Source organism: Zosterops lateralis (assembly GCF_965231275.1).
Source record: "Zosterops lateralis genome assembly, chromosome: 1".
NCBI classification, from domain to species: domain Eukaryota; kingdom Metazoa; phylum Chordata; class Aves; order Passeriformes; family Zosteropidae; genus Zosterops; species Zosterops lateralis.
The window spans coordinates 22,670,369-22,687,512 of NC_139762.1; the positions used below are offsets into that span (position 1 = coordinate 22,670,369).

A 17,144-nucleotide genomic window follows, 5' to 3' on the forward strand; every position below is an offset into this window, starting at 1 on the left:
CATCATCTTAAAGATATCTCTGAAAACTAGTCTCCTGGATGTATTTGCTGACTTACTGTGTTTTCAAAGTAATATCCTTTGTGCAACAAAAAATATCCAAACTGCTAGCCAGTATGTGTGTTTAGAAATAGTGTCAGGTGCCAGTATGTGAATGTATCTAGTGCATCTTGCTTGTGACTTGTATAATTTTTGCATATAGTGGTTATTATGAGCACTCTTGTTATCTGTGCACTTACATTTGCCACCATGAAAAAATATGCTGTCCCGTGCTATTTTGACACTTTGACAACTTTGCGTGCCTATTTCCCTGTACATTTAGGAGGCATTATAAACATGTCAAAAGCTTCTGCTAGGGTTGTACATGGAAGCATATCTAATATATGTAACTCCTAAATTTTAGGAGTTCTTTGAGTAAGTAAAATGTAGCTTGTAATGTTCTTTGTTCTGAGAAAACAAGTCTGCTGGATTAAATAATTAAGGTAATGGTGATATAATGGGAGTGAAAAAAGTAGGTTAAAGATATAAGAACTAAAGGCACTACTATCATGAAAAAGAAAATAAGCATACATCTGTGGTAGGTCTTTATTTCGTGCAATAATGTAAAATGCAATAATGCAAACCCAGTAAGATCGTAAAAGCACTCATTTGTGAAATTTCTTTTCTTTTAGTCCTTAAAGCTGAGCAGATCTAAAACTACAGTAACTGTGCACCTTGGAATTCTATTTTTTCTTTAGCATATTGGTTATTATATATTAATTCTTCCTGATTGTGATTTTTTTTATTTTTTAAAGTCTTTTATCATGCTTTGAACTTTACAAATGTATCTGTGGTGAAGGAAGCAAATGGACCACAAAGTCAAGTTACATGCACCCTCTAGAGGAAGAAGAACCTGCCACTTGAATTTCTTCAGCTCATAGGGGACAGATCTTTTACACAACTTTGGCTGTGAAGCTATGTCTAGTCATGTCAGATAAAAATACATATTTTGGATTTTATTTTCAGTATGTATGATTTGCAGTATCACTCTAATATATTCTTTCTTGAAGTCTGAGCAGAAAATGAGAAGTCTTTCTCATACATTAGTAAAGCTTTATAAATGCAATTCAAGACCTGAAAAAAAAGATAAAATTAGCTTAAAAATAATATCTCATTTTATATGGAGAGAAGGTTTTGCACATAGCAATGCTGGCAGTGACCAGTGGGCAATATTAACCTCACTTGTTCCATACCTGTTTGCAGGTATGTCCACAGTGCTCTTCACTCTGAAAAACAGGGTTGAACTGTTGTGCTGCTGCTGAAATTTATGTGGAGATGTTGCAAGTGCTATGTAGTTTTGCCTTTCATTTTCTAAGTGCAATACATTGCAAACTGGAAAAAACATGAAGGATTTTGATTGTAGCTCCAGAAGGGGTGACGATATGCTCAGTTATTTTTGCTCAGCTTCTGAGGGAATGTTCTGCGTATACTCAAAAGAAATTGTGACTGCAAAACTTTTTTGCTTATGCATCAGCTTCTCTTCAAATGAAAGTACATTTTGAAAAATTCCAGTCTGTTCCTAAAATAAAGATAACACTACCACAACAAAGTGGTATTTTATGTTTTTATTTATATCATTTAAGAACAAAACTCTCTCTCCTTGACTGTGTTAGTGAAAGGTATATACTACCTATAGAAATAGCATAAACACTTCTTGCCTCACATTTTTAAGTCACAGGTTTGTGCTCTGTTGTGATCAAAGAGTTCTGTGAAGGATTCTTGAGTATTATTTTAGCATAACAACAAGAAAAAACCCAAGAAAATATACATATATACACAAAGCACTGAACTTCTTTTTATGCATCACTTTCAAACCAGGGTGAGCTGCACAATGCAACTTTTTTTACATCTGTGAGTCAGTTTTCAGTAGGAATTCATGGATTTGTTTGTATAAAATCCTTTCAGTAAAGGCGGCATATTGGGGAGTATTTAATTACATTTATCAAATATCTCCAGTAAGCAGAGAGGGAGCTTCATAAATCTTTATGTATCTTGTATTTTGGTTTAAGGTCAGATCACCTGGTTCGGCTACGAAAGCCCTCGTAGTTTCTGGGACTACATTCGCGTAGCTTGCCGAAAAGTCTCTCACAATTGCATCTGCAGTATTGAGAGCATGGAGAACGTCGGTTCTTCTAGAGCTAAGGTAGGGAACAGAGAGGCCAAAGTGACCTTTTTATTACATTGCTGTGACATTTCTGTACCTGTAAAAAACCATAGCTCTTAGCTTACTCTACACATTTTTTCATTGTTCAAAATATTCTTTATGTGCCCAGTAAATATTTGCTTTTAAAAAGTCCCACTTTTAAATCGGAATGTGTTTCCTTTAAGATTTCTCACTCAGTAGAAAAATGTCTCTATTCAGTGATTGTGTTATGTTATAAAATGATTGTCCTCAGATTTTCTGCATTACATAATTTTTTGAAAACACAGTATTTTAAGGGAAATTAAGTTCTTGTGGACATGTCTAAGAAATATGAAAGTTGTAGAAATTGGGTGGTTTTTTGTTTGCCCTTCTAATCTTTTTACTTCATGTAGGATTTATGCACTGATATAATAGATGTGATCAGCTCTTCAGATTTATTTTAAAGGTCTTTCTCAATTCTGAGATTTTAGTTGATATGAAAATTTAAATTCAGTAGATAATAAGATGCAAGGCTATTTTCCAAAATATTCTTATAAATAAATTAAAATCTTTTATTACTCTGTGGAATACTTCATGCCAGATGGTAGACAGAGAACCTGATTTGTGCAGTGAGTGTGGAGAACAGTGTTCAATTTTTTAGGACAGTATTTTGAATGTCTGGATATGAAAAGAGAGAGGATGTTGACAGAAATACCCGTCATGTGCCTCATTTTGACTGGTGGTCCAAATAAGTGTCTTCCTCAGCCTGGAAGCTGTCAGCAAGGTTTTGTCACTGCTAGTTGGCTTTGCTTTCACTGGAGGTGCAGAGGCTTTAGTCCTTACCTAAGCAGCATCATCAGTTTTAGAGTTTCAGTCATGTTCTAAATAAATGTAACATAAAGGCAGCTATCCAGGTAAATGCCCTTTTAATTTCAGTGCACTCTATGTAAAAATGTTTTTTTGCTGTGCTGTTGGTATTTATGAAAGCAATTTTATTTAGCATTTTGTAGAGTCTTGGAGTGGTTTGGGAAGGGATTTTGGGAGCCATCTAGTTGCAACTCCCCTGCTGTGGGCAGAGACGTCTTCCAACTCTCTTTTAGCTTAAGCTACTGCTCTTGTAAAAAGTCTCTCTCCCTCTTTGGTGTAGGCTCCCTAGAAGGCCACAGTTAGGTCACCCTGAAGTAGGATTATAATCTACTACTGGTTCTAGTAGAATGTCTGTAGTGATGTTCAGTTAGATGCCAATAAGCCCCAACTTTATTAGGCATAAAAGCATCTTACTACTTACATAAGTGTTTGTACATTTATATGGTTTGCAAGAAATGTTCGTGGTGTTCTCAAAAACACAGTTGTATCTGTGGCAGCCGTTGGAATATCTCCCTCTTGTAAGCTGCCATCCTGTGCACGAGACCGGCAAACACAGCATATGTGCTTTGCTAAGGGTTATTTTTTAAAGTTATTGCTGTTGTTTATGGAACTGATCTACTGAAGTCTTGCTTTTGGACTCTACAAGATTTAGGCCTCTTGGATTTGATTTCATGCCTGTGTTTTATGAGCACCTTCTATAATAATGCTGTTATTGAGGGGAAAAATACTGCACAACTCGTTTTTTTATGTAAATCCCTCAAATATTTGAATGAACACAATCACTTTGAGGACAAGTTACTGCCACTTTACTCTAGAAGCTTCAAATACTATTGATTTTAAAATATAAAGCTGCCCTGATCTCCTGCCTCTCATATACATGAGCTTTTCAAAAAGCTGGAGCATATAATTAAAGAAAAATCCTGCCACCCTCTCTTTAAAGTTTTGGATAACTTTATTTCACAATAAACTTTGTGTCCTGGTAAGAATGCATTTTTTATTTTCATTATTGCTAAGATGAAGTAGATGCTAGCAACTGTTTCTGTTTAACACTAGTTTTGTTAATCAGTCATTTACTCAGGTAAACCAGAGGTATTAGTATTCAGATTGTAAAATTGTTTCTTTCTGTACCACTTAAATATTTAATACCTGTTTTGCCTTGCAGGGTCGAGCATGGATAAGAGTAGCACTTATGGAAAAACATTTGTCTGAATACATATCCACAGCTCTGAGAGACTTCAAAACAACCAGGTCTACAAGAACTTTATTTTTGCAGTATTTTAGTAAATGTTGTTTAAGTGAGGGACTTACATTTGGAAGTGAATGGTGTGCTTGCTTTGTGTAGTGAAGGATGTCATCAAAGAGAGACCTGTAACCTAGTAAAAGATATAGAGTCAGTATGGATTTGGTTTTAGCAAGGGTAAAACTGCAAAATTGAAAATCTTTTCATGATTTAAAGAATGTGGAAATAAGCCTGGAATTCTTGAAAAGTCAGAAGCAAAGAAAACCTCTCTAAAGTAGGAACTGAATCTGAAATACTGTGGTTTAGTAAGGATAGATGTAGTATTCCTTTCAAAATTTATGGAAAGCCTAAGGACTCAGTAAAAAATAATTATTATAGTAACTTTTGCTGAAGAAAAAATGAAGAGAATTCCAAGGACCTCTTGAGAACTGTAGAGTGGCAGAATTAGTGATCAGGCATCACTAGGATTCTTGATATAATAAGAAAAGCATGTAACAGATTTTTGTTTTGACTTCTAATGATATAAACAGGGGCGAGAATGTGCTTTGTGATGAAGAGTACACCGGCAGTTTTGGTTTTAGATAATGTAATTATTAGATGATATTTTATCTCATAATGAGTATGCCTTACAGATTTTTGATGAAGTCATCTGAATACAAGTGGATCTGTAACGTTTACTTTATGTTGAACTCTCGATGTTTAGACATAATGAATGGGCTATTAAAACAATAAGAATTTCTCTGTTAGGACTTCTGTTCGTTTAGACTGTTGTTTTAATACTATTTGTCCAGACATCTCCATATATTTTGCCAGTATTAAGCTGACTTTGAAACACAACTAGGTAATCATCCCATTTCATTGTAGTTTCAAAACCTGTTGTCCCATTTTACAGTAGACAAGAAGTACATAAAACAAAGAAAATCTGGAAAAGATTTATTTGTGCTGCTTCAAACTGAGAAGTCACATGGGTTTTTCAGGAGGAGATGAGGAAGTGTAGGGTCACAAATTGTGTACTTAAGTAGTACATTCTTTGTCCCTGTTTTGCTAGTATAGTTTGTTAGTGGATAACAATAGTCTTATTTGATTAGCAGTTTCAAATTAATTTATTTGAACATGTTAATGTTTAATATATTTGAATGTTCTTTCAGTGGTATAGCTTTTGGAAACAACTTCTCTTGCATTCCAAACATAGTAAGTGCCAAGTTTCTTTTGAAGTAATATTTTAAAATACATCTAATGGAAATAAAAATTACATATTCAGGTTTTGGTTGTGTGGATTTCAAAGCCACTAGCAACAATGGATGTGTTTTCTTTCCCATATGGGATTTCAGATACTTAATAACTGACCTGATTTTTTGGGTGATGATTTACATCATTTATTTAGCATTTTAAGTCTTATATTTTACTGTATACATATTTAATAATTATTTCTATAAACTATAAATTTCAAGTGTTACATGTGTGTATGTAGTATATGAGATTATCTATCATGCTGATAGATATTTTTAAACCTCACTGTTGTGTTTAGGTGCCTGGAGTTAGTATTTGAATGAAGCAGCACATTCTTAGTGCTGGATGTGCATAGTACACTTGGAAGAGGGGTTGGATTAAGCATAGGCACAAAATTATTTTTCTAATGAATTGGTCAGAGTCTTAAATTATTGCAGACTGTTGTGTTGTGAGATGTCAAGTGTATAGCAATGAAGATTTGTGGGATTTCCAAGGGGACTCTTGGTTTGGCTGGATTGCTGCAGCTGTCTTTAACACTGACACTGCCAGGCTAACTTCTGCGTCTCATCGTTGAAGGTGTGCCCTGTCCTTTTTGTGTGATTTCTTCCTAAGCACTATTTTACAAGAACTCAGTGCAGATTGGTACCTGGCAGTGACCTGCCCATGAAATGGCTGCTAATCTGTGTGTACTGGGGGCACTGCTGTTTGTGAACAAATGATTCACTGTGCTGAACCAGACTGTGGAGATCCTCTAGCTCAGTGCTCTGGCTCAGCCAGCTTAGCCTCCTAGTGCCCTTCCTGAAGTCAGAGAGTATAGAGCTGAGTTTGTACTTCCTAGCCTTGCTATCAGGACTATAATCTCTGTCTTCTGAGAGGAAGTCTGACAGATTTCTTCATTCTACTGAGAACATCTGAGATCTTGGACAACTCATCTCCTTATAGTAAATGGATGTCTGTTACAAAGCTGCAAAAGTAGGACTTCTCACAGCATGCATTGTAACACAATTCAATTGCTGGAGCTGTGCCTCAAAACATGTATTTTCTGAATGTTCACCATGCAGCTAACTGGAGCTCCCTCTGAACCATCCAGGAGCAATCATTGTAATTCTTATTAAAACAGATGGAGTTTTGGTAGGGCAGTATTGCTGGCATTTGTCTGCAGTACAGGTTGTATTCAGTAATCTGGCACCTTCTTGCACTCATTTGCTGCTAGAAGGTAAAGATGAACTGTGCATCTCAGTTCTTAGTAAGTGACATTTCAATCTTGCTTTTGATACTGTACACCTCTTGGTTTCCCTCTTGCCACATGTAATTTTCAAGTGAATTGTGATGACCTTCCAGCATGCATCTTCCTAGCATGCAATATTTTAAGAAAAGGTAAACTTTCCTGAAAAATAGCTGATTGGTGAATTTTTTTGAAAAAATAACAGCTACTAACAGTGAAAACTAAATGTTGAACTTTAAAAGAATGTACAAATACAATTGTGAGAGAGAACTTTTCACATGATGGAATCATTATTTTTATGTACATGACCCAAATTGTTAGTTTTAGAGGTAAAGTAGTAAACATACCTTCATAATTTTTTTTTCATTTTATCCATGCTATCCTACTAGTTCATAGGACTAATACTGAAAATTCTTTTTGCTTATGTCTAAATTCTTCTGTGCTTTAAAATTGTGGTGTTTTGTGCTATGCAGTCTATTAGTTTGTTTTATTTGAAATGAAATATGAATGCCTCCGGGGTTCATGAATTATTTTTATTTAAAATGGATTTCTTCAGTTTTCTGTTAAATATGAAAAATAGCTGAAATGATTTCTTTTTTATTGAAGGAGGTTTTATGAAGATGGAGCAATTGTTCTTGGTGAAGAAGCAAATATGCTTGCTGGTATGCTGTTGGGACTCAATGCAATTGATTTCAGGTACTGTATTTATACTTTATAACAGAATGTTGAGGAAAAGTACTTATAAATCAGTTTAATGGAAAAGGAAAACATTCTTAAATTTCTGTGGTAGTTTGACAGACAGAACAGGTTGAGGCGAAGAAGAGGGCAATAGAGATCTTGAATGGCTCTTTTAGATAAGAACTAAGTTATGCTTTTATATAACTGCATGATTGTGGGGTAGCTTTTTCAGGTATCAAAATCCTAGAAGGAATCAGGAGTATAATTGCAGAAGATATTTGAAACCTATTAAGTGAAGCTTAAGACGTACATCTTTTAAAGTTATTTTTAAACTGTAAGGAAAACTGTGTGATTAAATACTTGGTTATGTCTTAGTACTCAAAGACAGCATTGTAACTGCATATGTAGAAGGTAATCTTTAACTTGATCACTTCTAAATTTGAAAAACCTAGCCTATGAATGACCATTTAATATCAATTTGTGTTAAAATTACTTGCTGCTGAACTGCTTGCATTAATTGACCTTTGCAATTTCTAACCAGGTTTTTGTGGACTTTTCTATATGATTAATTCTGTGGTTTTGGGGTAACAAAGGTGCAAGCACACCCTAGATAATAAAAAACCCCCACACAGTATGTGTATATACGTGTATATATATATTTTAAAAAATCAGCAATTTATAAAGATTACAGTGCCTATAAAAAGATAGAACCTGGCTGATGCAAGACCTTGTTAATATGCCTGGTTGGGTCAATTTAGCCTCGGGCAGAGCCACTGGCGGAGTGTCATAATCCAGCACAAGGAAAAGGAGACTGATAATGCTGTTCTTCATTCTTCTATCAGTTCACTGTTAGTATACCTTGCAGTATCACTAATGCTTGTCAAAAACCAATATAGGAGGTAAAGTGTCAGAAAACAGAATAATAACCTCACAGGATGCATTGATTGGATGGCAGTGGATGATTGACCATTGTCAGAGATTTACTGCTGTTTATTTACCTCTGTGCCAGGCTTGTTGGACCCTTCTATGAGCCAATTCCAGATAGTTCTTTTGTTGTTAGCCAGTTTGATTCACAGAAGCATCCTATTAGTGGCAGAGATCATGGGAGAATAATGCTTAGAGAAGAAAAGGAACAAATAAGGAATGAGCAATGTTTTCCCTTTCTGGTGGTAAAGACCATTTAGTTCAGCTGGCTGTGGAACTCTGCAGCTGGGTGGGGAAAGGAAAAAAAACAAAACCAAACCTAAAAGTGCAGGTCTTGATGACTGCTGAACCATCATGGAGTCTGGTAAGTGCCAATACCACTGTAAGGAGAGGAATGTCATGTTTGCATTTAAAAAAAAAAAAAAAAAAAAAAAGGAAGGGAGAGGTTGAAAACACAGGATAGCTTTTTTTTCCAGCATTGTGTCATTAGATTTGCTTAAGTACATACTCGACATATGTTCTGGAAGAACAGAAGTGTGCTGCAGGATGATAAGAGTGCTAGCCTTGTGTACAGCAAAATTCAAATCTTACCAGATTTTATTAGTTTAAGCTTTACTTAATCTGAAATTAAACTGCTTCTGTATTAGCCCTGTGCTTGGAAGGACTACAGCTATACATGAATAAGCATTGCAAGATTAGGTCTGCAGTATGTAAATCCTCTCATAAATAATAATCAATAGACTGTCTCTCAAAAGCCTCGGTGGTACATACTAGGCTGTGAGCGCTTAGTTGTTTGGCTCTACTTGTTCTTTCTCTGTACTCTGATTTCTAATATAAAGGAACCTGTTAATGGTATTCAGACTACTGATTGGCTCTTGAAGACATTTACATTTTGTCAGTGCAGCTTTTAAGAGTGTAAAAATTTTCTGTGCAAAATGGGAGCTTAGTACTACAGGAGTGTTATATCACAGGATGTTTCGGGTTGGGAGGGATCACAGTGGGTCATCTGATCCAACCTCCCTGCTCAGGCAGGGTTATCCTAGAGCACATCATACAGGATTGTGTCCTGATGGTTCTTGAATATCTCCAGTAAGGGACTCCACAGCCTCATCTGTTCCAGTGCATGGTCCACTGCGCGGTAAAGTTCTTCCTCATACTCAGGTGTAATTTTCTGTGCATCAGTTTCTGCCCTTTGACTCTTGACCTATTGCTTGGCACCTCTTAGCAGAGCCTTCATAGTATTGTGATTTGAATGGCTGAGAAGCCATAGCCATTCTTTGCATGTTATATATCACATTTTCTTTCAATTCTGTGTCTCTTATAAAATGTTGACTAGCTTATCTATGTGGAACTGTAAATACAAGATTGAGCTGGAGATGAGAGAGAATGTAATCTGATTTTTTTTCTCCCTTCACAACAATATGGAATTAGGTAATTATGATCTTGAAGAGGTGCTTTTTTGCATTCTTTGTTTTTCTTTTTTGGGGGGGGGGGAAAAAACCAACAACTCTTTAGATGTACTTCCCAAATAGCACTTAAATTACTGCATTGTCAAAAATTCCACTCTGCAATTCAGTTAGCAAAAGCTGTCACTTACTAGAATCTGTTTATCAATAACAGAGATAGGAGGAACAAGGACTATGAGCCTTATGGAAGCATGATAACTTCTGTGATAATTAGGCATGGTTGAAATGCAATAATTTATTTCCAGCAAAAAAAAAAAAAATACAGTGTAAATGAAAGATTTATAAAGCTACAGCCATTTAAGAATATTTTCCAAAAGTTAGGTTCATTTATGTTCCTCAGCTTCCTGCACCTCAGCACCTGTAAGTGTCTGAAAGGAGAAAGACCCTGAAGTATTTTTGAGAAAATTGCTTTTTACTTCATAGAATGGGAAAATTGCAAGCTTGTCCATAATTCTTCTGTTTCTGCTGCTTCAGTTAGCTCTCCTGTTATTCTCTTGCCATCTCTCTTTATTATTAAGAATAAAAGTGAATGTTTAAAAATTAGGGTTTATAGCACCAAAAAATTACAAAAAATGAAGTTTCATTTGGTTGGTAATATTCAACTATCACTGTCATTTAATTTTCTTCTAATGAACTTATTGTTGTTGCTCTGTTTTATCAGTTTTTGTCTGAAGGGTGAGGGATTGGATGGAAGCTATCCAGCTGTCATAGATTATACACCATACTTGAAGTTCACCCAAAGGTACTTTTAAGCTTTACTCTGCTTTTATTTCATTGGCAAAATTTTACTTTTTATTGTAGGTTTTATTTTTTATTTCATATGCAAAATGATACTTATCTCTAAGTACAAACCTGTACACTCAGCTACCTCACTCTTTCAGACTGTTGGAATTGTTACGTGACTCATGAAATGTGAATCATGCTAATTTTGTTTCCTTGATTCAGAATAACAGTTCAGTGGGAAACAAATGCTGCATCTCCTTTGATGATCACCAGACCAAGCTGTCCTTTATCTTAGGCCTTTTCTGTCCAGCCATAAAACTCAAAAGTAGTTATTTTGTAAATAAAAATTATATATACCCTGATAAATGTAATATATTACATAGGCAATATAAGCCATTAGCACATAACAAATTGTCAAAAAATTGTGACCAGTGGCTAAGTAAACTTATTTTTTGCTACATTTTGCTCCTCTGATCAGCCTTGTGATTAATAATAAAAAGAATTCTCATTAATACATCAAGTAGCAATTTGACATCACCAAAAAGCATGGAAATTAGTGCTATGTTTTCTGTTATTAAGTTTACCAAAATGAGAGAAGGAGTTAGGAATAGTCTTGAAGACGTAGAACTGAACATGAAACATCCTAGTTAATCTCTCTAAGTTCTTACTAGCTTACATGTTAGTGACAAATTGTGATTCAGTTTGTATGATGGCAGGATCATGGAGTTATGGAAATCACTACTTTAAAAAATCTAGCAAATTCTGTTAGTGTAGAGGGAAATATAATTGTAAGGCAAGATTTTCAAATAGGTACAGGGATAAATCAGAATCACAGAATTGTTAGGGTTGGAAGGCAGCTTTGGAAATCATCCAGTCCAAGCTCCTGCCAAGACAGGGTCACCTGTAGCAGGCAACACCTGGAGCAGGAATGTCCCAGAGAGGGACACTCTACAACCTTCCTGGGCAGCCTGTCCCAGTCCTATGCCACCCTCAATGTGAGTTTCTACTTCATGTTCAGATGGCACTTCATGTGTCCTATTTTATGGCCATTGCCCCTCATCCTGTCACTGGGCACCACTGAAAAAAGCTTGGCAGCATCTTCTTGACACCTTCCTTTGAGATATTTATATGCATTGATGGCATCCCCTCTGTCTTTTCTAGACTAAAATAAATTCTTATCTTTGAGACAGATGTCTGCCTTCTCTAGCATGCATTGATTCTGGAAGATATGAAGATATTTTAACAATGAGTCTACTTACTATGTAGGGAGAAACATTCTGTGAAGTAACAGGCACAGGATCTTGGCTAGAAACATAGATATGCATTCTGATTTAAGTTTAATTTTATCTTGATTTAATGTAATGACAACCACTTTTGGGTTTCTGCTTTTTAAAAAAACCCAACAAAATCTTTTTTTAGATACTACTCCTTACCTTGAATTTGTGAAGAAAAGGTTAAGTCATCACTTCCTTAGATAACATATTGTAATGTGTTTACCTTTTGTATTTAGGAAAGTAGCCCACATAAAGTTGTCTGACTTGACAAAGATCACAAGCAAATTTTTGCCCATTTTTTAGGTGGCTATAGAAACAAAAGCTTAAAATACAAGTTGTGTTTAGTAATCCATCACATCCAAACATTTCAATTTTTTTTTCTTTTTTGCAGAAGTTTTTAAGAAATATGATGTTTCAATTTCGACTAGAATTTGCATTTTTATAAGCACAGCTTTTGTCTTGGCTAATAAATATGGTTCTTCAGTTCTGACAGTATCAGCAGCGATGAAGAAGAGCTAAGAACGCTGGGCAGTAGTGGCAGTGAAGGCAGTACTCCAGAGAACATTGGTCCTCCTTTCATCACAGATGAAAACAGTTGGTACAACAAATGCAAAAGGGTAGAACAGAAGTACCGGCTTGCATTGGAACAGAAGGTAAAAGATTAGTTTTGTGTGGGGGCTATGAAACCAAAGCTCATCACCAGACAACTGGTGACATATCCATCTAAATAAAGGCAAGAAAATATATTATTAGATACTGTTTAGCTTCATGTAAGTGGTCCTAAATTTTATGATCTTCAGAATATCCAAGCATCTTTGCTCACTGATTTGAAGGAAAAGAGGCTTGGTGACTTGGGGAATAGAATAGCAATAATTTAGAGATCAAATTACACAATCTAATGTAGAAGCTTTGTCTTCTTTTTCCAATCTTGGAGTTACAGACACTGTATCTCTAATGCTGTTAGGTTGTGAGCTTGAAGTTCACATGAATTTTCTCTTTCTTAGAAGTCACAAATTTTTATTGTTGTAGGTAGGCTGACAGTTGAAGACTTTTATGATGATAGTGATATTAAACTTTAACACTTACTCTTAAACTAATCAAAAAGGATAAGCAAAGTAATCAATTTAGATGAAAGGCAAAACTATCTTCTCAGTGATACTGAGGTGGGTTTTTAGAAAATAGGTAGTTTTACAACTTGATTGCAGCAGAATGGGAAAGGAAAACACTAAAGGACGTGTTTGTGTTGGATTTTAGTTTAGGTGGCATATTGAATGTAACTATATAAAAACCAAAGGTAGGTATCCCATCTACCACGCAACATACCTTAGGTTAAAGGTGAAGTGATATATGTCCAAACCTGTTAGTAGTTATTAGTTCTAGTTTTTCATAACTGCATATTATATCTACAGTAATTACAATGTGTATTAGCTGGTAGAGAGAGAAGAGGGCAGACTGTTCATACACACCAAAGAAGCAATGTACAGAGAAAGAAAGGAGAGGTCAGAAAAAAATTGAAATACACCTGGTTAAATTTTTTTAAATAACTTCTATTAGTATTTTTAGTATTCTATTTTCCTTACGTAATAATTTGATTTTTGTGAGACTCTGAATAGAGTAAACCGTATGAAAGTAACTACACAAGGGTGCTTGCAGGTGTAATTATTTCCCTGAATACAGAATAGGTAGATTCAAAATTGGTTTATTTTAATGCACTTGAAAGATTATGGCTAAAATTTTTCTAAGTAACAATGAAAGAATCAGATTTACTATGAGATAATAGATATTTAATATTTATTTACATTAATTTTTTAAACTAGGCATACAATTATTGCTTTTGTAGATTTGCTTTTAGACTTCCTGTTTTTGAAATATGACCAGAACTGTTGCATCCAGGTTGCTGGTCTAACCTTCTCAGCTGGTATGGTATCACTTTCCAAATGGAAAGAACTCATGTTCGTGCCGCCCTCTCTGGTACAGAGGACTTTTTCCCTGCTTTTATAAAGCAAAATATGCTGTTCAAAAGGAATGTCTTCAAATACATAAATGAAAACCTTTCTCTTGAACCACCGAAAGGAATTCCCATCCTTGCCAGACAAAAACGTAGAATCAGTTTGAATGGATGCTTTCCACCACCATGAGGAGAGTGTTGTCAGTTCTGGACACTCATTGAAGAGAACAAAATAGGTGGATGTTTATTTTTCTTGGTACATCCAATTGGTTCATTTCCAAGGATACTCCATCAAAGTTGTGACATGCATGTGTAGAAAAAGTAGTGAAACATGTAGCCCACATCCACAGTCAGAATCACTAGGAACCTTTATGTCTGCATAAGCACAAGGGTTGTCAATGGCTGTAATAGCAAATGGTGGGTTTTGGTTTATTCACGAGTCCAAGATCCAGAACCATTCCCACTCCATGGAAGTTATTGCTGGTAACATTCTCTTAATGAATTACTAACTTCTTTATGTAACTAATGTAGGGGTGAATTTAATTCAGTTTTAGGATAAATCTTGGGAAATTTTGGTGCATTTAAACAATTTTCAAAATGGTAGCTACTCTGACAGCTGTTGACACTTTCTGGTTGTCCTCCTTTGGAATGCCTGCTTGCAAATGCAGCAGCAAAATAACTTCTTTTTCCTAGAGTCAGAAAATTTTCTGTTGTCTAATTTTCATTTGGGATGTCCTTACCAAGTTTTTATATGATTCACTTCAACTATATTGCATTTGTTCTATTTACAACTTGAACAAATGACCGTTAAGATGGACTATGTAACAGAGCTCCTTCCCCAAGTGTTTCTCTCCCTTCCCTTTTTTCACAGCAATAAGTTGCACCAATGACTGAGTCGCACTCAGTGCAGTAGGAACGAGTTAATCAGAGACTTTTTATTTGAACAAAGGAGCTTTCTGACATTCTGTGTGTTGGAAAACTGGGGGTTTGTGACAAGAAAACCAAATTGAAAATAAAGTCTTTAGTAACTGATGTGGTAGGTCTGATGGATCCTTCCTGTGCTCTATTGTCATTCATTTTGCCCAAACAGTGATAAACCCCTTTTGTGTCTCCCAAGTAAGTATGTGTGCTGCAGTCATTAATAGGACCAGGTCACAATGTGGCAAGCAATTGGATTGCAGTTAAGATGAAGATCTCTCTTCTGAGCCATTTGAGGGGTAGGATAGGGTCAGGTGTTACTTTAGCAAGCTACATCCTAGCATTGCTTTGTTGGATCAGCTACACTCTGCTGGTTTTGACCAAGACTTCTTGGTTATCCTGCTATCCTATCTTGGGTACTTGACCAAAGCAGAAGTTGAGGGAAGAATAAACACAAAGCACATGATTGTGCACCACTTTTCTTCTAATGCACTGTTGGCCAATGTATATCAGGGGTTATGAGGGGGCTGCCTGAAGCTAGAAGGTTTGTCTGTGTAGTAACCTGTGATAGGTGTGTCTTCCAAATACCTGTCAAATATCCCCTCAATTCCATGTAAAATTTCGCCATCAAAACAATTTTTTTTGGCAAAGCATTCTGTGAATCTACCACCTGTTGTGTGAAAAACTACCTCCTATTCTGTCTTTTGAATCTGGCTCCTATGAGCTTGATTTCATGGTGCCTAGCTCCTGTTTTTTAAAGTTAGGAACTGTCTCTTCCTTTCTGCCCTGCCCAGGCCACTATGGAAATATGATGACTTTGTCTTTTCCAAGTTGTCTCTTGTCCAGATCAATGAGTCATACTTTACACATTTGTTATTTATGTGGAAGTTATCTCTTCCCTGTTCTGGAATGGTTTAAGCTGTTCACTTTTGAATAGCAAACTCCTGAATCATTTGTGTACTGTTTATACTGGAATTTTATATGCTTTTACTGGTGGGATGGGCATCTCCATGTCATTATAGATAGAAATATTTATTGTACGTAGGATTATGTTTCTGGTACTGCTGCTTCAGGTCTAAAATGTTTCTGTAAAATGGTTTGATTTTTTGTTTTGTTTTGGAGTTTTTTTATATTTTTTAGAGGTAGGAAATTTATTATGTTGTAACACATCACTTAGTAATTTTGAAGCACTGCTTAGAACTCCAAGGAATATCTTAGTCAAGGTAGCAGTAATATTTGATGAGGCAGAACTGGGCATATTGAAAAGCTCTCAAGATTCCTTGGAACTTGTACTGAGACTAAAAAGTCCCTGTGAAATATAAATCTATCCAACGAATAGAACTATATTTAACTATAGGATCACAGAATAGTTGTGGTCAGATGGCACATCTCGACCTCTGGAGATTGTCCAACTCCCCTGCTCAGAAAAAGGTAGACTAGAGCAGGTTTCCCAAGGCCTTTTTTAGCCTTATTCAGGCTGTGAATATCTCAGGGATACACATTCTCCAGCCTGTCTGGACAACCCATCCCAGTGTTCATTTAATGGGGGAAAAAGGAAGGAGGAAAGAAAAGCTTTCCTATATTTAAATAGTTTCCTCCATGCTTGTATTTCAGGTTGTGTCCATTAGCTCTTTTCACTGGCTATCACTTAAAAGAGTCTGATTCCATCATGCATACACCCTCCCATTAAACACTGATGCACGTTGATATGATTCTTTTTCCTTACACTCTTCTCTTCATCCCTGACCTGAGCAATCCCAGCTCCTTCTCTTTCCTCTCATACTAGAGATGTTTCAAATCCTCAACAGTCTTTGTGGTGATGAATTACACTAGTAGCATTTTGTTACCAGCTAATGTGAACCTGTTTTCTTAACAGGAGTTGAGAACATACACACCCATTCTGTGTCTCTGAAAACTACCTTGTTTTTAATACCTTTTTTAAAACGTGGGCACATATAAAAGAGTTGCACATTTTTCCACAGGTTTCAAGGAATGTGCACAATTTTATGTAGTGTAGACTGACTGTATCTGGTTTTAATTGACAATTTATAAGAAGTTACTAACATCTGACATGCTGGAACCTTCTTTGTTATTTTAATGTGTGATTCAAAAGTTCAAAGAAACTTTAAAATAACATTGGATATTTTATTCATAGTAATTCTGGATCCCTTTCATTAACTATAAAGAACCACGCAGATATATTCCACTCTTATCCTTGTGTATTATCTAACATCCTGCACCTGTTCAGTTGTTCAGAATTCTGATCTTTTTCTTGTGCTGGTGACAGTTGTTTTTGAAAGATGAATTACTGTTTCATGGTGGTGGCTTTTCTGTCTCATTTTTTCATCCATTTTTCTACTCCTCTGTAAGAATATGAACAAATACATGATTTTCCTGTTGCCTATTAGGAAATCTCAGACTAATCTAAAGTCCATTTACTTGTCCGTTTAAAACCAAATAATTAAAAAACCCTACAACAAACCCAAAATAAAA

At 35.7% G+C, this 17,144-nt stretch overlaps 1 protein-coding gene across 1 annotated transcript in view; it reads left to right on the top strand.

The window, feature by feature from the left end:
- The window catches only part of RUNDC3B (RUN domain containing 3B), a 48,300-nt gene that overhangs the window by 10,672 nt on the left and 20,484 nt on the right, over window positions 1-17,144 (top strand). Inside the window, exons 3-7 of the mRNA XM_083876818.1 lie at window positions 2,046-2,179; window positions 4,188-4,273; window positions 7,327-7,416; window positions 10,450-10,530; window positions 12,270-12,438. Coding sequence (XP_083732944.1) covers window positions 2,046-2,179; window positions 4,188-4,273; window positions 7,327-7,416; window positions 10,450-10,530; window positions 12,270-12,438 — 560 coding nt within the window. The remainder of the gene's footprint in view (window positions 1-2,045; window positions 2,180-4,187; window positions 4,274-7,326; window positions 7,417-10,449; window positions 10,531-12,269; window positions 12,439-17,144) is intronic.